The following is a 22,943-nucleotide window of genomic DNA, read 5'->3' on the forward strand; positions in this document are numbered from 1 at the left end:
CATGGTACTGTGAAGCATGTTTAGAGAAGCGTTTGAAGCGTGTAGCCCTGGACCAAGAAATACAGAACCCATCTCTAAGTTCAATATCGAGGCTTTTGGCTACACCTTTGTTTTTCTACTCACCCCTTTTGATTTGCCCAGCTGGCAATCAGTTTTCCCTCCACAAATTCCGCCAGTGTCTGTAGAGATTTCTGAGGGCTGACAATATCAAGAAATGGTACGTCGATCTTGAAAGTGTTAAAGAACCAGGTCCTAAACTCTGCAGCAAGCATACTATCAACACCAAAGGATGGAAGAGGAGCGCGATCATCCACCGCATCCAGCTGCATTAAAATCAAGTTACTGAAGCGCTTCTTAGTGAGGCGCAGGATAGCATCTAACATCGTAGGGGCACTGGCTTCGGGCATCAGCATAGGTAGGGCGTTGGCTGGAACGCCTTTGACCCATTCAGCAGCGGTAAGGAGCAGACCAACATCAGCGCCTTTCCCCTCTTCCTTAGCATCCTTCTCCGAGAGCAAAGATGCAGCAAGGATGGAGGTGCGAGACTCGTCCATGACGCCGTTGTTGACCTCGAATCCCTGAGCCATCAATTTGCGCACACCATAGGACTCTAAGCCGGTCAGGATGTGAGCGGAGTCAATGGCCATGGGCACTCCGTGAGTAAACTCGGCGTCGCTGCCAGGACCAGATATGCCGTAGTCTAAGATTTGAAGAAACTCGTCCTCGTTGAGTGGCTGGATACCCTTACGAAGCAGCATGGCTTCAATCTCAGGATTCTCATGAAGATAGCCAACCTCTGATATCATACCAAGGCCAACCGATACAGCAGGCTTGCCTTGGGAACGGCGCCACCTGGCAAAAGAATCAAGGAAACCATTGGCAGCACAATAGTTACTCTCTGTAGCGGTACCACAGCTACCAGAAATAGATGAAGTCAAAAGGAAGAAATCCAGATCGGCATCATGGCCCTCGAGAGCATTGTGCAAATTCCAAGAACCTCTCCACTTGGGTTGGATACCAGTGTGCCATGCTTTATTGGTCATGACAGAGAAAAGAGCTTCACTGAGGCCCATGGCTGCTTGAACAACACCGCCAATGGGGCCCTCTTTGGCACAAGCTGCGACGGCTTCACGAACTTGATCTTCATTAGACACATCTCCGCGGACAACAGTGACGCTGGCGCCGGCATATCGAAGGCGGTTCACCAGCTCAGAAGCACTGGGCTTATCACACCCTGAGCGCCCAAGGAAGCAGAGCTTGCGGGCACCACGAGCCATCATCCAGCGACTGAGACTGCGGCCGAGACCACCAAGACATCCAACGAGTAAGTAGGTTTTTTCAGGATGAAACACGGACTGATACGATGCTGGCACGACTTGCACAAGGCTCTTGGGATTCTCCATTGAAATGACAACTTTGCCCACTCGATCTTTGTTACCAAAGTATCGATAAGCGTGACCAATCTCAGCAACGTCAAAAGTTGTGATGGGAGAAGCCTTAATGATCCCTGCGCGGTACATCTCAATCACTTCCGCAGTGTAGCCGTAGACAACGTCCTGGTAATAGCTGTCTTCAGCGTAGAAGAACTCAGACAGATCAAAGGCGGTGAAGGTTGCATTCTTCAAAAAGACGCGCATGTCAAGTTTCCCCGCGTCGATGAGTTCGCGTTTGCCGATCTCAACAAAGCGTCCGAAAGGAGCAATACAAGACCAAGAGCCATGCATCAAGTCACCAACAAGGGAGTTGACAATGACATTGACACCCCGACCGCCAGTGGCAGCCATGATGCCCTCCATGAAAGAAGCATTACGGGAGTTGAAGATGCTTTCAGTTGGCACACCCATCTCTTTGACAAGATATTCGCGTTTCGGCTGCGAGCCGACAGTCGCAAAGACTGTGGCGCCCATGTGTTTGGCCAGTGTGATGGCTGCAAGACCAAAGGCACCGGCGCCAGAGTGAACCAAGATGGACTCGCCAGCGCGAAGATGAGCTCGGTCGCGGAGAGCAACGAGAGCAGTGCAGTAAACAGTGAGAAGAGTAGGCAAGACTGTAAACTCCTCCTCCGGTAGCATCTTGTGGACTGCCTGCACAGTAACTCGCTCAGTCGTCCCAAAATGATTGGGAACAAAGCCAACCACACGGTCTCCCACCTTGAGATGCTTGACATCAGGCCCAGTAGCCGATATGATACCCCCAAAGTCTAGGGCAGTTGTGGCTGATCGTGTTTCGGCACGGCCATTGAGAGCGTAAACGTCCTTTGCATTGAGGCCAACAGCACGGAGATCGACATCCACGAAGCCGGCCGGAGGTGACGTCTTGCGCTCCGAGAGTTGTTGGAAGTGAATGGTATCAGTCATGCCAACTTGCCCAATTGACAGCTTGGCTGGGCCGACTTCTCCAAGAGGGACCAACTTCATCGCTTCAGGAGTCATACGCTGTCTGAACAGAGCATTGAGTTCAATGTCGGGAGCGAAGCGGCTGACGTAAAGGATGCCATCTTTCTGAATGAACTCGTTATCATCTGTGGCATATCGGAAAGTTAAGGCTGCAGATATGCTGTTGCAAATGGAACCTGGAGAATTTGGTTTGGAGATATCAGCTCCGACATCCAAAACAGCATATCGTAGCGCTGGCTGTTCTAACATCAAGGCTCGGGAGAGACCATTGGACAAGGTAAGATCTGGATTGGGAGCAGATAGCATGTTTGCTCCCGTTAGCCACAAGAGGTCACCGACGTTGTCTGTGATCTTACGGAAACGGTCCATGTCTTCGCTGCTGATGGTGGCAAGAAATTCGTGCTCCATCTCCAAGAGCGATATGCAAACAACCTGAGCGTCAAGATTAACCGTCTCGATGTTGTCAATGGTTATTGTTGTTAGGTACTCAACACCAGCATTCATCTTCAAGTGAGTCGCCACCGCGATTGCCAGAGAGTTGATGAAGGGAGAGTCCTCTTTGGGTTTGACAATGACCACTTCCTTCGTCTCTAACCCTGTTTTCTTAGGGCTACGGACGGCGACGAGGGTCTCATTCTGGAGTTCCAGAGTCACAAAGCCAGCAGCATTAAGGGCGAAAACGGCGTCCTTGGACCGGCGAGTGATGATGATACCATCGCCAGAAACCAGTAAGGTAATCTCGTCTGCAGCCTTTGTCCATATTTCCTTTGAAACGGAAAGATGGGGAATTAGAACAACATCGTAAGGAGCAGAAGTTTTAGTGTTGCTAACGACAACCTTGTTATCGTCGCCAAACCTTCCATCTTCCCATAATCTGAATCGCGGGAACGCAGTATCCTTGCCCAAAATTTGCTGACAATCCTTAGGTGTCCATTGGCACTCTTTCCCTAGCTCCAATACGCTCATGCGAGGAACCTTGTGACCAAAGAGATCAAGTAGTGCTGCGAACACAATGAGAGCCCCGTTATCGTTTAGATCGTCTGACTGTTGAGACGCAAACATGGAGATGTATTCTCGAATAGCGCCCTCAGAGCCTGGCTGGAGGCGTAACACATCAGGCTTCCATTGGACGCGAAGACATGGCTGGCGCTGGGGATGCATGCTAGTCTCAGGCTCAACTGGGGCTTTTCCCGTGTACGCATTCATTCTCAGATGAGGCATATCGATAGCTGGCGTGCCATCCGACAGCCGGAGGGTGAAAGCAACCGCCCGGGTCGAAAAACCAGTCTTTTCCATGCGGGAGTAAATTCTAACTTCTTCCTTACCCCGGCTGGCAGAGCCGCCCTGTGGAATTTGAATCGAACATCTTGAAACAAAGACCGGAACGTAGGCTCGCAGTGTATTGATGTTACCAGCAGTCCCACCCATGATGGCTGCCTGGAAGCAAGCATCGATGGTAATAGGATGTATAGCATAGAACATGCCGGTGGCCACTGGAGAAGGCGGCTGTAGATGCGTAGTTGCGATAGAATCCGTTGATATTCGGTTGCCGTCAGTGTGTAGGCTGGTCAGTGACTGGAACGTCGGCCCAAAATTGAGTCCCTCCTCCTTTGCTTTGTTATACCAGCGGCTCATACTCCAAACTTCATGGCCACTGTCCGAAATCATGACTGATCCGTCCTTGAGTTTCATAGTTGACTCAACCACTTGAATGCTACCCATACAGTGCAGTGTAGCAACACCAGATACCCAAGAAGAGATGGAAAACTCATGCCAGTTGCCGGATGTGTTTGCGGTAGAGATTTTGCGAGGAGACAGAACAGTATGAAGCTCGGTGTTGTCCGCCTCGGCATCGCTCTCATCGGGCACAACAAACGCTGCGTTAATATTTACATTCTCAAACTCAAAAGAAAATGGCTCTCCAGCAATTAGTTGAGATTTCATATCTCGAACTTGCGAGAGGGCTTCTATAGCCATCGACATGTATGCTGCGCCTGGCAGGACAACCTGCGACTCGCCGAGCTTGTGATCACGTAGCCATGGCATCTCAGACACACGAGGAATATTGCGCCAGCACCACTCAATGCCGTTGCCAGCAGTGGCTTGAGTCCCAAGGAGCTCGTGACGCACATGCTTCCGAAGACGATGCTCAACGCTGGCACGAGGCTCATGCCATGGCAGCGGCTTGGAGTAATCCCAAGGATAAGAGGCAAGGGGTGGAGTAGGCAGCGCACGATATCGCGGGACATTGTTGATGGCGTACCAATCCAAGCTGTGGCCATAGGAGAAGAGAGTACCCGCGAGCTTCTTCAAGCAGATGTAAGCATTTTCTTTTCTGACAAGTGTGGGAGAGTAGGGAATGGTATCCTTATCGAGCTTGGCACTGGTTCGGATCTGTTGAATAGGGCCTTTGAGAGCCGAATGAGGGCCGACTTCAATTAAGTGATATTTATCACTGGTGATCATGTTGGTTAAACCCGCGCTGAACTGAACTGGTTGCTCAAGGTTCTTCCGGAAGTACGATGCCATGTTTGTAGAAAGGTCAATAGTGCTAAGGGCATCAGCAGAATAGCCAACAGTTGAGAACATCTTGGCTTCCATTTCAGCGACCGTCTTGCTGGTGAAGTAAGGAGTAACCAGTGACTCGTATAAATCACCAATCTCAGCCATCATGTGGGAGTGATAAGCACGGCCGCCAGTTTCAAGCTTGCGAACAAACTTCCCCTCTTTTTGCAGCTCAGTTTGAAGGGTATCAATGTCCTTGGAAGTGCCACTCAGAGTAACACTCTCAGGAGCATTTACACAAGCAACGCGCACTTCCTTCAGCTCAAGCTGCTCAATCAAGACGTTAGCACTATCTGGAGTGATTCCTGCTGCCATCATGGCGCCGCGAGATTGTAGCTGGCCAACAGCAAAGCCTCGGAAATAGGCTGCTAGGATGGCCTCAGACGCAGTAAGCAGCCCAACTCCGTATGTTGCGGCAATCTCCCCAGAAGAGTGACCAATAACAGCCGATGGAGCGATTCCCCAGCTTCGCAGCATATTAACAAGAGCGATCTGGATGGCGGTGCAAATTGGCTGGCTGCGGGTGACATCGTTGATCTTGCTTGTAGCAGGCTTATCAAGAAGCGTTTGCTCTAAAGTCCAAGATGGCTTGTATTCAGAGGGCAGCCCCTGCAAAACCTCGTCGAGATCCCGAACGTTGGCTAGGAAACCGAAATCTTGCTCAATGAGCTCTTTGGCCATGTTGGCATACTGTGCACCCTGGCCAGTGAAGACAAAGGCAATTGGCAGAGGTTGCGTGCCTGGGCTTGCTTTGTTACCGACATCAGCTATCTCGACCAGCGTTGGCTGAGAACTGGGGTTAGCAGAAGCAAGTACATAGTCTCTGAGGCGCATCTTGGTATGTCGTTTACTCATAGCAGCAGCGAGCGGCTTCAAAGCGTTTACTTCAGATTTTTCCATCGCCTCAATAGCTTGTTTGCGGCGGGCTTCTAGCGATTTGGTTGATGAGGCGGAAAAGGGGAGCACGAAAACTTGGTCTTTATCCGACTCATAGGGATTCGACAGTGTTCTAGTGATGGGAGAAGAGACCAATGAACCAACAAAATAGCTGTCAATGGACTCGAGGATAACATGGCCGTTCGCACCACCGTAGCCGAAGGAGTTGACGCCAGCACGTCGAAGTGCTCTGGGCCATGCCTCAACTTCTGTCAACACTTTCATGTTACGCTCCTTTAGTTTTACTTTAAATCTCTGTTAGCAACTAGTTGTCGGTTGATCTATATGTATGGCAAAGATAAAGACGACTTACACTTGGGGTTCAAGTTCTTCACACCATAGGTAGGTGGAATCACGCCATGCTCAAACGCGAGAGCAACCTTGATGATGGATGTCAACCCGCTAGCAGCTTCACTATGGCCCATGTTTGTTTTCACCTTGGATGGTGGTCAGTCAGTATATGTGACGATAACGAGCGAGGAGAGAGTACACACTGATCCGATCCTCAATGGCTCACCCTCGCGGCCCGCGAAGCAGGCCGCGATACCATTCACTTCTATAGGATCACCGACTGGAGTGCCGGTACCATGGCACTCAACATAATCTGTGTCAGAAAACGAAAGGCCAGCATTCTCGTATGCCTTTCTAATGACCGCTGCCTGCATTTTGGCATCAGGGAGAGTGATACCGGGAGTTTTGCCATTTCTTTGTGCTATTAGTCCAGGCGAGTTTTAAGAAATAAATATGAGCGACTTACGCGTTAATTGCCGTTCCGCGAATGACTGCGTGCACCTTGCGGTCACTCTTCATCGCAGATGAAAGCCTCGTGATATAGATGGCATTGAGCGCCTCTGCTCGAGCATAACCATCTGCTGAAGTGTCAAATGTGTGACAGGCCGAAGTTGGCGAAAGAAAGCCGCCCTTTGCTGTTCCAAAATGTTGCTCGGGAGATGTAATCAGATTGGCGCCTGCAACAATGGCAGCGTCGCAATCGCCATTCTTGATGGCATTCACAGCCTGGTGGAGAGCGTAGATGGTGGATGAGCAAGCGGTATCAAGTGTGAAACTAGAAAATTAGACCAGGCTCACAATCAGGTATGGATATGAGCTAACCTTGGGCCATGGAGATTGAACACATGGCTAATACGGTTCGACATGATAGATGTACCACCACCCGTAGCCGCTAGTCGATGAACATAATCTGTATCCCGAGATTGCATGACCGAATAGTCCACCGTAAAGTTGCCGACAAACACTGCCGTGTTGGAGCCAGAGACATCTTCCATAGATAGACCGGCATTCTCAAAGCATTCATAGACCACTTCAAGCAGCTTTCGCTGCTGGGGATCCATGAAAGAAGCCTCGAGGTTGTTGATGCCAAAGAATGAAGGGTCAAACTTGCGGACATCTTCTTGAATAAAATACCCACCGTCAACGCTCATGGCACCAGCTCTGGTGCCATCCTTGTGGTAGAAACCCTCAATGTTGTACCTGTCCAGAGGCACAGTACCCTGGGCAGATTTCTTGTTGTAAACATGGTCCCAAAGCCCCGATGGTGAGGTGATTCCACCAGGGAGATGGCAAGCTATGTACAGAGTGGTCGTATTAGCACACGAAAGGTGCAGATAAACATGCAAGACTTACCCATGCCAACAATGCATACTGTATTGTCTTCGATAGTGACATCACTAGAGGGCCCAGATGTGTCTTGTATATCATCATTCAAGTAGGATGTCTCGGTAACGACAATGGCCTCCTTTGTATGACTGCGAAGCAACGACTCCGAGTCGGAGGGGATGTCTAAAGCAGGCTCAAGAGTGAACATGACGAATAAATTGTGATGATGAAAGTGTTTCAAGTCTGATGTTATGGCTCTAAAAGAAGAGGGCAAACAGCCGTGATCGAGATTTGGCCTAGAGATCGGTCTATCACGAGAGATAATGTCGTATTAAATAATTTATTTCTGTGCTATACAGAGAATACTAGATATGGACCAATACCATAGATACACACCTCTCTCTTTCACCTGAAACGCTAGATGTGTTGAGGCGAAGGGCATACTTCGCCCACCCCTTCGTTTCTACAACGCCCCAAGATTCACAAGCTCAGGGAAAACCATCATAAAGAGAACATACAAAGGAGGAGATTCCGGGATCCTGCCGACCAACAACGGTACTAAAAGTTGACATGCCTCATCTCAAAGGATGTTGAACATTGCGTTCGCTGTTGTCTGTATGTGGCATGCTAGCATCATATACCGGCGCTACGGATTGAATAGTCAACAGCCTAAGACTCTCGTTGCCGTCTCCGCTACTTTATTCGGAGAACTAAGATGTATTTGCCTTTCCTAGAGGCGAGATACGCCGATAGTAGCAAACGGATGAGGCTGGTAAGCGGGGCTACTAGACGGGCAACCCTTTTGAAGTACGCCATGTTGGCTAAATAATTCAAGTGAATGACGGAGGGTATCAGTCATAAGGCGTTCATAGGAATTAGCTTGTGGATGCCCAAGTCCTTTCAACGGCGCTCGCTTTGGGTTGCTCAAATGGGGTAATACCATGTGCCTACTTCAGAAATCTTGACCAACAATATGTCTCAGGGATTATACTTGTATTGTGGGGGTTGACATTTACTTCACCTAGAAAGATCCAGATATGCAGCTTATGCGTGTCACACACGCGTTGTGTGACCCACGAAGCCGTTACGGATTCTCCGCCGTGAGATGACAGGAAGCCAGGCCTTCTCTGCTATGTAGCAGCGACATTAGGAAAAGGAGTATATTGCTTTGCCATAATTGGCCTCAGAGTTTGGAGTTACTCTAATATGTCCTCAAATGGGAATACACCGAGGTATCCTTCTTGTTTGTCTGACTCGGAGCGTCCATCTTCTTTTTTAGGCTCGGACCGCCGGCGGTACTCAACCATGTTATACACCACAACTCAATGAGTTCGAGGGTATAGACATCGTGAATATTGATTTCGAGAGATTTTCACAAGATAATGTTACTCTATCAAGCTTGTGGATGAAATGTAGGTCTATTGGGTCCAAATTGTCATGTGTATGCAAGAAAATATTGCTTAGCCAGGACAGATTGTGGGAATCTATATTTTCAACACCGTTCTAGAAGATCATGGGCTTAAAATAGGATGCGGGCGTGAGTATATTCCTTAATTGGCACAATCAGGTAGATATAGCATTTGATCAATTAACATTATCCTGCATGCATGCATAAAGAGCAACGAGTATATTAGGCTCGCGTATGCCAGCTTTATGTAATTGAACCTTGATTCTTTGTTTTATCTACAGCTGCCTTGTATTTCAAGCCCGATTTTTACTACGGTGTCTTATCACTCTACCTAGCTATGGATATTAATGGCAACGCGTTCATTGTGGGGGGTGGTAAGTGTAATCCTTAGACCGGAGCCCTATCAGGCTCTCTAACAAAAATGCTAAAAGTACCAAAGGAAGTGGCATAGGGAGAGCATGCGCCCTCGGCCTGGCCAAAGACGGTGCTAAGGGTATTGTCATCGCGGACATGAATCTTGAAGCAGCAAGCCGCGTTGCCGCCGAATGTCGAGACATAGCAACCGCTACCAATTTCCGTGCCGAGTCCCTCAAAGTTGATATTTCTCAGGAAGAGTCCGTGGCAAGGGCCACCAATCACATGGTAGAGACGTTTGAGAGAATTGACTACTGCATCAATTGCGCCGGCGTAAGTGCAACTAGTCTTGTCTGTTATTCCGTAGATAGGGAGCTTCAATGTCCCAAGGCTCTAACTTGATGGGCTTATCTTCTTACAGATCGGAGTCCAACTAGCACGAGGCATATCGGAGGCAGACTTCAGCGAGTTCGGCCGTTTTCTCCGGATTCATGTCGAGGGCACGTTCTTGTTGGTTCGGAGCGTATCGGCCGCAATGCAGCTTCAAGAGCTCCAGCCGGTTGATCCTGCGAATCCGGGCCGAGGAGGGACTCGGGGCTCAATTGTGACTCTGGGTTCTGGCAACTCGTTTGCTGCAGCTCCTCACTTGGTGCAATATACAGCCGCTAAGCATGCTGTACTTGGTGTGACCAAGAATGCCGGTACGTAACATTCGGCCCCTGGCGGGAATTGCCTCATTTGGAAACCTCTTGATATTAACGTGGGGTTTTGTGCAAATCCTTCAGCCCTCGATAATGCAGCCCATGGGATCAGAGTCAATTGCGTCTGCCCCACGTGGGTGGAGACGCCCATGATCCAAAGCGCGCGAGACGGAGGTGTGGAAATAGACAGTTGGGTCAAGGGAATGGTTCCCTTGGGTCGTATCGCTACTGCGGAGGAGGTGGCGGACGCGGTGATCTTCTTCTGCAGTCCGAGATCGAGCTATGCAACGGGATGCGGATTCATCCTCGATGGAGGAACCACGCTTACTTGTCATGTCTAAGAGTGGTGGAGAATTATGCAGTTGTCGATTCTTGGCTTGTTTTGCAACCAATCTGGTTGGTTGGGATTCTGGCTTCAGCCTCAGCCTCATCCTCTAGCCTCATGCAAGTCGATGAAAGTAGATCGAGATAATGTATTTGAATGGGCCCTGTCTAACAAGGGACTCTATGCTTGCAACAAATAACGGCCCGACCCCGATTCTATCACACACCGAGCCGTTGAATGTCACCAATGCGTTATGGGGGTGGAGAACCATCCTTGTGTCTATGTCCAAACAGAGACATAGCTGCATTGCTAAGTTGGTGGTGGGAGTCAAGACTCCCTGCTTGGAAGCTATTTGTGAGCAAGATGGCTATTTAATGAGCTTCATTTTGCTCTGATTCATTAATAGAGTTTATTCACCATTACTTTTTTGTCTCTTTCTTATCAATTAATCTCTGTGCAACGACAAATCAGACCGCAGCCATGACTGACCAACAGCAGAGCCCGCCGGAGTCTGAGCTTCTGCTCACAAGTGCTGGATATGTTAGCACTTTCCCAGCTCCCGGACTTCGTCGCACCGTTCGGCACATCACAGGCCACAACGCCGAAGGCAAAGGTGTCTTCATCCAGACTGATTGCGGCGATCACCACCGTATCATTGGCAACGAGCAGGCTCTTGCCAACATTATCTACTCAACCAAGGAGACTCCTGTCGAAATGAATGGTGATGTTGATCTTAAGTATGCTAAAGAGAATGAAGTAAGTGTTATTTCGGTGTATCTCATTAGCGATAGGCCGTATACTGACTCCTTGCAGCCACCTTTGCATATTCACAATGGTTCTGTGTGCCGTATGATTGACTTTGCTCCCGGCGTTATCTCACCCATGCACCGTGCCGTCTCACTTGACTATGGCATCGTAATTGAGGGTGAATTCAAGCTGATCCTCGACTCGGGTGAATCGCGAATCATGCGCCAAGGAGATGTCAGTGTCCAGCGTGCCAGTGCCCATCAATGGCATAACATCACCGGTAATGGCACTTTGCCAGGTCGCATGATGTGGGTATTGCTCGATTGCAAGCCTATTGTGATCAATGGCCAGGAACTCAAGGAGGAGCTCAATGAACTTCAGCCATACTACGAGAACCGATGAAAGCACTTGACGGTATTTGCTTGATGCGTATGGTATTGGCACGTAGTCACTATAAAGTTGCTTCCATAGATATCGATCTCAATAAATTACGTCGATAAAGATACCGAGTGTTGTAGGTCACTTACATGTATCTCCGTGATAATTGATACAGCTCATAGAGATTTCTATTTATTCCATACCTGACGATTATGGATTCTGGATTGATATGAAACACTTGCATACCACATATCGGGCAAGTGATCACTGGATATGAGCTAAGATGGCCGTACGAAAGTTGAAGAAGAAGCTCCGTTGAGATATCTCATTTGCCAATTTAATATGTAGGAACAATATGCGTATGGGCTACAGTAGATGTAAATTCATTCAAGCTGTTCCCAAGTAGCTGTTTCTGTGGGAGGACGAAATGAGTCAACTGTCACACTGAAATTTTAGAAGTAAATTTATTCAATACTGATGAGAACTATGGATCCAAAGAGGTCAGAGCAAATGTCGTAAAATTATCACCAATTTCCTTTGTAGTATAATATTCTCCATCTGGCCAATTAAGTAGATGTATTGCAGCAAGACACGGCGGTCTCTATGTATTGTTTTTAGCATTTGCCAGATGAGCTTCCTTCACCTTGTCCAGGTTAAATTCTCGGTAAAAGAAGAAATCCTGAAGTCCGACTATTAGTTTCTTACAATCTACACCTCTTGTTATCCCAACTCTTGGGAATGACAGACATACCCAAATAGTACGCCATGCGAACATGTCCAAAAATCGAATGATACCAGTAGCACTTCCGGTCCAGAACCATGCAGCCGGAGATGACCTTAGGCTCTGAGATACAACATTTGATGCGTATTCAAACCGACTTGTTGTCTCTAGAAGCCTGTCTTAGCTCCTCTATATACTTAGAATGAGTTGGATTGAGCGCACTTACTGGGTGTCCTTTGAACGTGATCTTCAAATTTGGCTGCAAGAGAGGAATAATATGAACCTTGCAATTGTTTAGCTCCTAGTGTTAAAACTATTAGGGATTACAGGAATGGAAGTATACCTTCAGGCAGTTTTCGGTGGACGTCGTTCTTGAGAATATTGGTTCCAACTTCCCCGGAGATGACCTGGAATGCTCATGTTGTCAGCATGTGCTAACACTGAACGTATTCAGCAAAAGTTCACTTACGGTAAGTACTTTGACGCTATACGGAGGAAAAATGATTAGCAACTTCATTTCACATTTCTCTCGCGAAGGTGGTATTACTTGAAGGGCGACATCTCTAGACGTAAGGTATTGGAATAATGATGAAGAGCAGCTTTGGATGCATTATATGATGCTTTAGTATTGTTAGCGTAAGCATAACATGGGCTTCTTTCTAAGACGTCGTCATACCTCCGTACATATATGGAACAACGCCGCCGATGGATCCAATGTTAACAATGGTTCCAGAGGCCTGGATCAGCATATCATGAAAGTGATGCACCATCTGCATTGGGCCAAAGACATTGACCTCAAACATTCGTTTGACTGCAGTAACATCTGTGTCAATGGCAGTCATAGTGTAGCCTATTTGATGTGCATTCACCAGTCAGTAAAATTGTCGTCTCTTGGCATTAAGCCTATTCATACATATTCCACTAAACCAATGTTAAATCAGAACCTTACGTATCCAGAAAATGGCGATAATAGATGGGCCAAACTTACGCATTGTTCACCAGAATATCCAAGTAGCCGCCAGTAATGGAAGATACTTCTCTCTTCAGATTCATAACGGATTGTTCATCAGTCACATCCAGTGGAAACCAGGTAATCCCAGCCGCCGTAAGATGATTGCTATTCTCATTTGGAAGTACGGTAGCGATAGCGTAGATACCACGACGAGTATATTCTAGAATGAGAGCCTCACCAATTCCGCCCTTCCCGCACCTTTTAAGAAATCTCAGTGTAAATTGTAGCATTCAAGGGAAGCAAATGACATGGAGTGCTTACCCTGTAACCAGAGCGAATTTCTTCTCCCGGGCCATGGTTTAGAAATAGTGCCGAGGAGATATTAGAACTTGAATAAGACTATGAGAGTAATGTTTTGCTTCACTGGAGAGGCAATTGCGCTTTACATGAATGCAGTTTTACTTATGCACCATTTGTGAAGTCAAATGTGAGAACCGCATCCGCCCACTTCTGGGAAGTATTCCCCTTGGTGCAAAGGCTTCTGACGCCCCCTCTATGCAAGACTTATAACTTGTCTTATGATACTTCTTTTTTCATTTCCCATGTAAGTCTTCGTTCGAATAATTGTACGGCTGGGGTGGCTCCGACGAGGACAAATCCAATCACGGCTTAATCTTGTTACTGCGCTCTGTACCACGTCAGAAATAAGCAACGAGCGACGGCCCACTAACCCACAACCGCTCCGGCCCGAAGAGTATATGGTTAGTCGAACGCCTTCATTGATCTCATGCCGTGGAGGATCTATCTAGAAGACCAACAGCTCGGCCTCTTGAGGCTACCTGAACCCAGCTACTACATTTACAGATCCTTTGGGACTCGGCCTTGCGATCCAACCCGAAATGGATGAACCTCAGTTACTCATATTAGTACTTCAGCATTCTAGCACGTAAAGATTTCGGGGCTGATTAAGTTAATACCTCCGTGGGTATTGTAATAGCAAACGAGATGTACATCTATGAAAGATTATTGAGAGGCTAAGGCTAGTTAACACGAGGTAGAAATCCCATTGAGAAAATTGGGTGTTGAATTGACATGGCTGTTGAGCGCGTGATGCGCTGCTCGATTCTATGTTGTGAAACAGTACTGTGTTTCGATCCATCTTTTCACCTTTTCATCTCCCTTACCTCTAAGTTGCATTATATCCGCGTACAAGCGGGCAATCCACTTTAAAGATAATTCTTGCAACTTTGCTTTCAAGCCCTTTTTGTCATGGACTTCATGGTAGAAAATATGCCAAAGCCTTGGGTAGTGTTCGGGCTGTCAGCCTTGGCAGTATTGTTCTGGCGACTCTGCAGAATTGGGCGACGACCAAGGAACTACCCTCCTGGACCGCCGACATTGCCGTTGATCGGTAATCTTCATCAAATGCCTAAGAAAAATGCCCACTTACAGTTTCAAAAATGGGCAGAGGAGTATGGACCAGTGTATTCGCTCATGCTGGGAACTAAAATAGCTATTGTATTGTCATCAGATGTCGCCGTAAAAGACCTCTTAGATAAACGGAGTTCAATCTACTCTGGCCGCCCGGAGCTGTATATGGGCCAAGAAATTATGAGCGGCGGGTATCGTCCACTGTTCATGGTAAGCTTCCTATACTGGTAACCTGCTTAGGCGTAGACGCCTTGGTTTAACTTCATGTTCTTTTGTCTTCTTGATGAAGTGACAAGCTAAAATAGAGCTAGGGAAATAACTCTGTCTGGCGCATGGTGAGAAAGCTTGCGCACAGTCTTCTCAACATAAAGGTCTCTCGAACCTATGTTCCATACCAGGATCTTGAGGTCAGGGCCATGTTGATGGGCTTCCTTGAAAGTCCAAAAGATTTTCTGAATCATATCCGCTGCTATACCACATCATTAACCACACAAATGGCTTTTGGGTATCGTACTCCAGCAAGCGACGACAAAAATCTGTTGGAGATGTTTGAAGTATGTGAAGCATAATAGGATTACATGATTTAAACGATCAAAGAGGCTGATGTGGGCTCATAGAACTTTGATGAGCTTTCCAGGCTGACTGGAAGCCAAGTAGGTAGCCATACCCTTCCTTCTCTGCTTAACTAACTTAGTTGTCCTCATAGTCCGCCGCTATCCTCGATCTATTTCCCATTGCTAGAATTTTACCCGATTTTCTCGTCCCTGTTCGACAACAGGGAAAAAAGTATCACGAGAGAGAGAAACGATTGTTCATGAGGCACTTCTTGAATGCTCGTGAGCAGCTGAGGAGCGGAACATCGAAAGTAAGACACCACAATTCACGGAGGAACAATGGCGCAGCTAACGCGATAGGTAGCCATCCTGTGCCATTGATCTTCTTCGAGCACAAAAAGAATATGGATTCTCCGATGAGTTGGCCTGCTACTTGAGTGGCTCCCTCTTGCAGGCGGGTTCTGAAACGACGGCCATCATTTTGACTGGTTTCTTCCAGGCCATGCTAGTCTTTCCTGAAGTTGCCAAAGAGGCACAGGCGGAAATTGATCGTGTCTGTGGAGATCGCATGCCCGATCTGAATGATTACCCAGATCTACCTTATATCCGCGCTTGTATGAAAGAAAGCTTGCGCTGGATGCCTGCTACTGCCCTGGGCGTGCCACATGCTGTGACCCAGGACGATTGGTACATGGGCTATCATATCCCTAAGGATGCAGGATTGATTCTAAATGTCTGGTGAGTCTAGGATTTCTGTCGCTCATGACGGCGACTCTGAGACTTATACCAAGTGTGCTGATGAATCTTAGGGCTATTCACAATGATCCGAAGCGACACCCAGATCCACGACGATACAATCCTGCGCGTTGGGCAGGTGACAACCAAAATTCTGCCCAAGCAGCAGTCAACCCAGATCCCACTAAGCGTGATCACTTTGTCTTTGGTGCCGGTCGAAGATTGTGCCAAGGCATGCACATTGCTGATCGATCGATCTTTCTAGCCATGTCTCGTACACTCTGGGCATTTGATCTAAAGCGACCGGTGGACAGAGAAACAGGAGATGATATCATTCCGGATGTTGACAACATCAAGGATGGTCTATTTATATCTCCTATGCCATTTACAGCCGATATTACTCCTAGAAGCAAAAGTCGTGCCGCAGCAGTCAAGCAAGAGTGGAGCAAGGTGGCTGGGTTGCTTGACGATGAGATGCAGTGGAGGACTGTTCCAGAAGGCCTCAAGTGGAAAGATTATGAGCCTTTGGATGGCGAGAATGAAGACTCACTTGAGTCGCTCTCTTAATTCGCATGTGAGAAAGCCACTCTCGTGCTGTATTTTAGCCAATTATTACTGGGCCGAAAATACAAGAGACAGATCCTCATACTGCATTCCTGCTGAGTGAAGCGTATTGAATGAGATCGCCGGATTTCTAGATCGTAGATTGTGATCTAGCTTTCAAGAGGTTTTAGAGCAGCTATGTATGTGCTGAGCATTCTACCTCCTGGATGATGAATCATTTACCGCACTAAGAGAATCGCCGTTTTTATTCACATCACATAGTATTGATTAGTTCCGAAATGAACAATTAGTTTAGAATTGGCCTTCACTATGACTGCTAAATATAATACGATGCTACACAAAAAGCCACTAACCTATCCTGAAAGAAAGTCTAGAAAACGGCATTTCTATCCCTGCCTTTCATTGAATCCTCCCGCATCTAAATTGATACCATTGCGAGATCTTTCAAGGATAATACATGGGAAGTGGGTGATTATAAGCAAAGAGATTGGACGGATCATACTTCTTCTTCAACTGGGCCAGGCGAGGCAACTTCCGCTTGCCATAAATGTTCTCAATAGATTCATCTCCACGGGCATAATTGACGAAAACAGCCTTCTCAGAGTATCCAGTTGTGGCAGCGAATTGGTTGCGCAGCTCTTCCCCGAGTTTGTTGGAAGCTCGCGCCGTGGCCTCATCGCCAGCTATCCAAGCGAAGTTAACTTGGCTATTTCATTGTCAGTCTCGACCAAATCGATAGAGATGGAACTGCAGTGGAGAAGAAAAGGCAAATTTAGAATTGACTTACATGAAGCCCTTGAAATCTCTCCATGGGAATGCGGTTGAATCATCAGGTACTGCAGCGACAGCCTGGTTGGGAAAATTCTCAATGACAAGCGTCGTGTCGCGTCCACCAGGATGATCGTGAAAGTACTTTTCAATCTTCTTAAAGCCGGCTTGGTAGCCATCAGCAGAGTAAATCTTCTGGTTTAGACCGAAAAGAGAGCGCGGCTGATTGGGTTGACAGATAAATTCGTCAATACCACTAGACGAGACTAGGTTGTTCCATTGAACAATTCGTGTAGATGAAGTAGCATTGAGATTGAACACCGGGGCCAGCACTTTGCGAGCCTCTTTCTCACTCCCATAGTAAACCCAGTTGCCAACAAGTTGAACCTGGCGAAAGAGTCAGTCTAGTGTCTGAGAAATGTGGAATATGTGCATAGTAAGACCGACAGAGCTGGTGGTCCTGTTCCAGAGTCCCACCATTACCTGGGCCAAATTGGCAGGTATATTACTGTAGTCGGCTTCAACTATGTCGAAATATTCTCGGCTTCTCGCCGGCGGGAGATAGAAATCGGCGACGAAGACGTTTCCATTGTTGACCAATGGATGAATTTTGTACGTCGCAGACGTGATGACTCCAAAATTCGCGCCAGCACCACGAATTCCCCACCATAGATCAGGGTGAGAAATTGCTGAAACTGTCATCACCTTTCCATTAGCCGTAACCATACGGACGGACTGAAGAGCATCCATCAGTAAACCGTATTTTCCCTGTCATCATTGGAACTGCATTAATACGAAGCTATAGCCTGGTTGTAGTCGCACAGCGAAAAGAGAAGAGAGTCATACCATTAATCTCCCGATTCCGCCTCCGAGGGTAACACCAATCATGGAGGGACATGAGCAGCTCCCGGTTTCTATCTAATTGTCAGTGGCCATTTCCTAGAACATCCGTAGGATGGGTAACATCGCATACGAATGTAGAGTCCAGCGTTGAACAGAGGGTCAAAGATTTCGGCAAACGTGATACCAGGCCCTACAGTGAGAGTCTGGGCCTTTTTGTCAATCTCAAGATGCTTCCACTGGCTTAGATCTAGAGATAGTCCAAGCTGAAAGTCACCAAGGCTGGCAGCGTAACCATGTCCGCCGCCCCTAGTCAAAAATGGAAATCTTTTAGTCTTGGCGAGGTTTATCTGGATTTACAATGAGTAACCAGGCACCGATGTATTTTGACAAAAGATACGGAAGATGCTGGACTTACTACTTTGCCAATATCTTCTTCTGTCCCGGGCCTAATAGCAGCTACATAAGTAGGCGGATCGGCGATGGTCCAGCGCTCTGTAGAGGCATTGAAATCAGGCGAGCTTGGGAATGAAACGGTCGTATTGAGTGACCATTTACGAATCGGGTCGGTGAGAAGAGGTTTGAGGTCAAGTTTAGGCTCATTGCTATAGCCTTGAGGGAGGGCGACAGCATTTTCCAGTACACAGAGGAAGGCCAAAAGGGACAAAAGCCGGAACCTCGCCATGAAGGGCTAAGACGCAAAGAAAGACAAAAATAGAGTATAATTGAACTATTCTTTATGAGATGCGCGCAGCTTAAGCTACTTGTACCTAGTATTTATTTACATTGTTCTTTTTCTTTCAGCGGAATTGCCGTGAGCCTCGTTTGTTGACAAGAATAGCCGTAGGTCGTTGCACTGAAAGATGGCTCTACTAGAATTTGGAAATACCCTGCGCCATCTCGTATTCTGACCAGATCATCCAACAAGGCCCAAATGTTCCATGCGTCCAATTTCAGCTGATATATTTGAATGAGGCGGAATGTTTCGGCGAATGAAAGCGGCCTGCCGCCTCCCTGGCCAGATCCTGCATCCTGATTGTAATCTGTACAGCCAACTAATTTATGCATACAATATTTGGCAACCCTGTGTTACACTTGGGCATACAACACTGAGATACACCTCTCGTAGGCATACTACACTACTCTGGCCCGGCCCGGCACGGAGCATCGGAGCGATTCATAGCAGGCTCTCTCCGGAGTGTGCCTGTTCAGCAGGGGATTCTTCTTGTCAACCAACAACACATTACACTGTTATCAAGCTTCGGGTGCTAATAAGCTGTGGGGGCGTTGTCTCACGGAGGGATATCATTCGGTGTAGGTGTAATAAGGCCCAAGCCCCGAGCCTTAATTGGCTCGGTATATTGCGCACGGCATATTGCGCTCGGTGTATTCACAGCCTGCCATTTGCCGTTAAGTAGGAGTCATCTATGGTCCTCTTTAGAAACAGCGACGTCGCACATCAATTACGGCCTTTGGGTACGATGTTTACGATATTTGTCTTCATTGTGACTTCTAAATATGTCATGGCGTACTTGGATTAATTCTAAAAGCTGGCTACCTTTCGTTTTCTGCGTCTTGACAACATATGCACTTTGGAAACACACCGTTCAAAGCATTGTCATGCAACTGACAACTGTAACACCAATCAACGCCACCTTATCGGAACACTCTTTGCGCAACATGTAAATATCCTGGCATGTGCATTACATCATTTCGTGCTACTTGTGTCACTCCTTTGTTCAACCGGACATTTTCGGACACGTAATTCCCCCGCCTACGAAGGAATGGCCAGACTGTTGGTTGGACCTGTTGGTCGGGCGTGTTGGCCGCACGAGTATTTCTTCAGCTGTGAGTTGGGTAACTCAAGACTTTCATCACACCGAATTCTAATTTCCCACAATCTGCTTGGCTCAAACTAGAGGAATTAATTCAGCTGTAATTATGGCTCATCCTCAATTTTCTATTACGCCCGAGAAAGAGGCCAGCACGTCGCAGTGGCTGTATCGTCAGCTGCTTGCCAAGACGCCACCCATAGCCAAAGACGTGACTCTCGCTGGGAAGACAGCCATTGTCACAGGCTCCAACGTTGGACTCGGCCTTGAGACAGCTCGCCAACTCTTCCGCCTGGGTCTGTCCAAGCTCATTCTTGCTGTACGCTCTGAGTCAAAAGGCAAGGCCGCTCGTGAGGAGATACTTGCCGATAAAGATGTCGGATCGGGTGAGATCGAAGTTTGGACCCTGGATTTGGATTCATATGATTCCATCATCCAGTTTGCGGATAGAGCAAAGGCGCTGGATCGTTTAGACATTGCAATCTTGAATGCAGGTCTATTTCAGGCTAAAGAGGCCTTTTCATCTACTGGCTACGAAAAATGTGTCCAAATCAACTATCTCTCCACCGTTCTTCTAATGACGCTGCTTTTGAGCACTCTCAAGGCAAAGCCCGGAGGTACTCCTGGCCGCTTGGTTCTTGTCTCGTCCGATACGGCAGCTCGGGCACGCTTCAAGGAAAGCAAATCGCGACCAATCTTGGCTACCTTCAAGCAGAAGGCTGATAAGTGGGATATGCAAGAGCGCTATGGCACAAGCAAACTTCTTGGTCAATTCTTTCTGACTGAATTGGCCAAAAAGGTGCCGGCGTCTGTCGTCACCATCGATTCTGTCAATCCAAGCTTCTGCTATGGAACCGATCTGACACGAGATGGAGATGGCACTCTTGCGGGTTTACTCGTGAATGGCTTCAGACGCATAGTTGGAAAACCACCTGCTGTCGGAGCTCTCTCGCTCGTTCATGCAGCCGTCAGTTTTGGTGAAGAAGTTCATGGACAGTTCACAGAGGACGGAGAAATACGACCGTGAGTCTCCTTCTATTCTCATACAGACATGAAGATTATACTGACTGATTTTTTAGTATGGCTCCGATGATATACAAGCCTGAAGCAGAGGAGATAGGCAAGCAGCTATGGGACGAGACCATGGCTGAACTATCATTTGCCCGCGTGCAAGAGTCTATTGAAGAGGTGATAAATTAGATCCCCTCTATATTACATCGATTGGTTCATTCAGCGGGGTGGTTTACGTACGGAGTACTCTATTTCTGTTTTTTTATTCCCATTGATCATTGTATTTGCTTAATGTAGCACCGGTTCGGCTCGCAGTTATTACAATAAGATTCTCTCAATTCGACGCACGTAATCATTACATCGTTACCTTGTCTCCAGGCTCCTTATAGTACTCAGGATAAGATGGCTTATACCTATAATAGGAACAATATTAGTATATGAAAGAGGATCAGTACGACGGGAAAGTTGATGAACGCACCCTAACAAGCGGCCCCCAATCCAATAAGCCAAGATATACTGAACCGAGCCAAGAAGCCATAAGGGCGTCCAGAAGGGTGGTGTGGCCAGAGTTGCGCAGTCATAGCATATTAACATGAGTTGAAACACAGACGGTGCCATGTTAGCCTTTTTACAATCTCTCTGGTATCCGATTAGGTTACGGATGAACTTTTCGTCAAAGCTGTTGTCGAGTCCTTGAGGCTCAGCCCAGACCTTGAAGACTAGGTCTTCTTGGCTGGAAAGATGTGCCCAAAATTTGTGGCTACAGTGTTATTAGATTATTATCAGAAGGACTTCTACCAAGAAATGAGTTATGATGCTGGTAGAAGGCTGAAAAAAATGGGGGGATAAGAAGGAGGAGGAGGAGCTCACCGTGTCCCGGCTGGCACTTCAATTACGCCATCATCCTTCGTAGCCCTGATCTGCTTCCCATCCTTATGGATCCCAATTACTCCTTGCTCGACTTGGAAATATTCAGCTTGTTTCCAGTGTATGTGGCTTTTCGCATTCGTAAGCTTAAATTGTAAATAAGGAGCCAAGAAGAGAGGGCTTACAGGGGTGGACCAGATAGTCCATCCTTCACCAAGGGATTATTGATGTAGTGTGTTTCCCTCACAACCCACCGGCCATCATCCTCTTTGAGAAACTCAAAGAGAGCAGCGTCGTCACTGGAGTAAATGTGCGAGCTGGAAGCGATCACCGAACGCTGCGGACGTGGCGACAGCCACAGCTGCCAAGCATAGACCATCCTTTATTGTTCCTTTATGTAAACCAATTTAAAAGAAACTCATAGGAGACCCTTCTTGATCTTTAAAAAAGTCGAGTAAATAGATTTGAGGAAGAAGAATACGTTAGATGAGTGAGTTGGGTTTGCGCACAAGACAGCCGATGGACTATTCCAAGCATATCGAAGTGGGACGCGTAACAACAAGATGATCTGATTCATGATCCAACAATGGGAGAAATTTTATCGAATGATAGACGGAGGCGGGCAAACAGACCAGACCGTGCAGTAAAATTGTCACAGCTTTGATGCAACACGGACACAGACGCACGGCGGGGCTGTACAAGGACCAACATAATATCGCGAGTTCCACTACTGCTGGCAGCTGATCTCTAAGGACTCTCAAAGATTGCTATTATAGCTCCGATTTTGTTTAATAATTATGATATAGCAACAATATTGGGGAAAACCTCCGAAGGATTACATGATAACTTGGTTAGGAGGCTATAATAACGGCGAGGTGTAATTGACATACTTGTCCTACCTATCTGTTCAGCTCTGTACAGATGAAGATTGTCCCCATTGGCAGTCATGCCATTATATGTCTAGCAGCTGATCCTCTCGCCTAAATTCTCAGTTCCAGATACCCATTGATGTGTACCACAAATACGCATATCTCTGCACGCGGATGTCGTACTGCGCATGTCATCCATGTATGGGATCTATATCGCATGTTGCATGTGGCTAATCTCGGATTTTTCACTCAGCCTCAACGTGCCTGCAATCTTGGATTTCAATATCCAAAGACGTCTGATGAATCTTTCCAGAGAAAATTGGCCCATGTGATGAAAACGAGTTCAGTAAGATGACGATACTATAGCCTTCC

The 22,943-nt window shown here is 47.3% G+C and overlaps 7 protein-coding genes across 7 annotated transcripts; 4 read left to right on the forward strand and 3 right to left on the reverse strand.

The window, feature by feature from the left end:
- Window positions 1-119: 119 nt before the first annotated feature.
- T069G_04702 (KR domain-containing protein) lies at window positions 120-7,722 on the reverse strand (the record flags this gene model as incomplete). Its single annotated transcript, XM_056171912.1, has 9 exons — window positions 120-700; window positions 743-3,440; window positions 3,510-5,970; window positions 6,022-6,142; window positions 6,211-6,334; window positions 6,392-6,602; window positions 6,655-6,963; window positions 7,011-7,482; window positions 7,542-7,722. The coding sequence occupies 9 exons, from the start codon at window positions 7,720-7,722 to the stop codon at window positions 120-122; spliced, it is 7,158 nt and encodes a 2,385-aa protein (XP_056028770.1).
- A 1,537-nt stretch (window positions 7,723-9,259) lies between these two features.
- Window positions 9,260-10,318, forward strand: T069G_04703 (enoyl-(Acyl carrier protein) reductase domain-containing protein; the record flags this gene model as incomplete). Its single annotated transcript, XM_056171913.1, has 4 exons — window positions 9,260-9,296; window positions 9,362-9,609; window positions 9,698-9,977; window positions 10,062-10,318. 4 exons carry the CDS (start codon window positions 9,260-9,262, stop codon window positions 10,316-10,318), a joined length of 822 nt encoding a protein of 273 aa, XP_056028771.1.
- A 464-nt stretch (window positions 10,319-10,782) lies between these two features.
- On the forward strand, window positions 10,783-11,451 carry T069G_04704 (cupin domain-containing protein; the record flags this gene model as incomplete). Its single annotated transcript, XM_056171914.1, has 2 exons — window positions 10,783-11,058; window positions 11,116-11,451. The coding sequence occupies 2 exons, from the start codon at window positions 10,783-10,785 to the stop codon at window positions 11,449-11,451; spliced, it is 612 nt and encodes a 203-aa protein (XP_056028772.1).
- Window positions 11,452-12,028: 577 nt separating this feature from the next.
- Window positions 12,029-13,456, reverse strand: T069G_04705 (short chain dehydrogenase domain-containing protein; the record flags this gene model as incomplete). The annotated part of the gene is made up of 10 exons (XM_056171915.1): window positions 12,029-12,106; window positions 12,179-12,315; window positions 12,375-12,431; window positions 12,492-12,555; window positions 12,618-12,633; window positions 12,696-12,768; window positions 12,825-12,998; window positions 13,062-13,069; window positions 13,137-13,358; window positions 13,422-13,456. The coding sequence occupies 10 exons, from the start codon at window positions 13,454-13,456 to the stop codon at window positions 12,029-12,031; spliced, it is 864 nt and encodes a 287-aa protein (XP_056028773.1).
- A 1,569-nt stretch (window positions 13,457-15,025) lies between these two features.
- On the forward strand, window positions 15,026-16,387 carry T069G_04706 (cytochrome p450 domain-containing protein; the record flags this gene model as incomplete). The annotated part of the gene is made up of 5 exons (XM_056171916.1): window positions 15,026-15,085; window positions 15,149-15,184; window positions 15,238-15,396; window positions 15,450-15,823; window positions 15,895-16,387. 5 exons carry the CDS (start codon window positions 15,026-15,028, stop codon window positions 16,385-16,387), a joined length of 1,122 nt encoding a protein of 373 aa, XP_056028774.1.
- Window positions 16,388-16,828: 441 nt separating this feature from the next.
- T069G_04707 (FAD binding domain-containing protein) lies at window positions 16,829-18,677 on the reverse strand (the record flags this gene model as incomplete). The annotated part of the gene is made up of 6 exons (XM_056171917.1): window positions 16,829-17,090; window positions 17,172-17,539; window positions 17,600-17,920; window positions 17,999-18,066; window positions 18,126-18,342; window positions 18,411-18,677. The coding sequence occupies 6 exons, from the start codon at window positions 18,675-18,677 to the stop codon at window positions 16,829-16,831; spliced, it is 1,503 nt and encodes a 500-aa protein (XP_056028775.1).
- A 1,256-nt stretch (window positions 18,678-19,933) lies between these two features.
- Window positions 19,934-21,024, forward strand: T069G_04708 (short chain dehydrogenase domain-containing protein; the record flags this gene model as incomplete). The annotated part of the gene is made up of 2 exons (XM_056171918.1): window positions 19,934-20,847; window positions 20,904-21,024. The coding sequence occupies 2 exons, from the start codon at window positions 19,934-19,936 to the stop codon at window positions 21,022-21,024; spliced, it is 1,035 nt and encodes a 344-aa protein (XP_056028776.1).
- Window positions 21,025-22,943: the final 1,919 nt, after the last annotated feature.

The sequence above is a fragment of the Trichoderma breve genome, chromosome 3, assembly GCF_028502605.1.
Source record: "Trichoderma breve strain T069 chromosome 3, whole genome shotgun sequence".
NCBI lineage: Eukaryota > Fungi > Ascomycota > Sordariomycetes > Hypocreales > Hypocreaceae > Trichoderma > Trichoderma breve.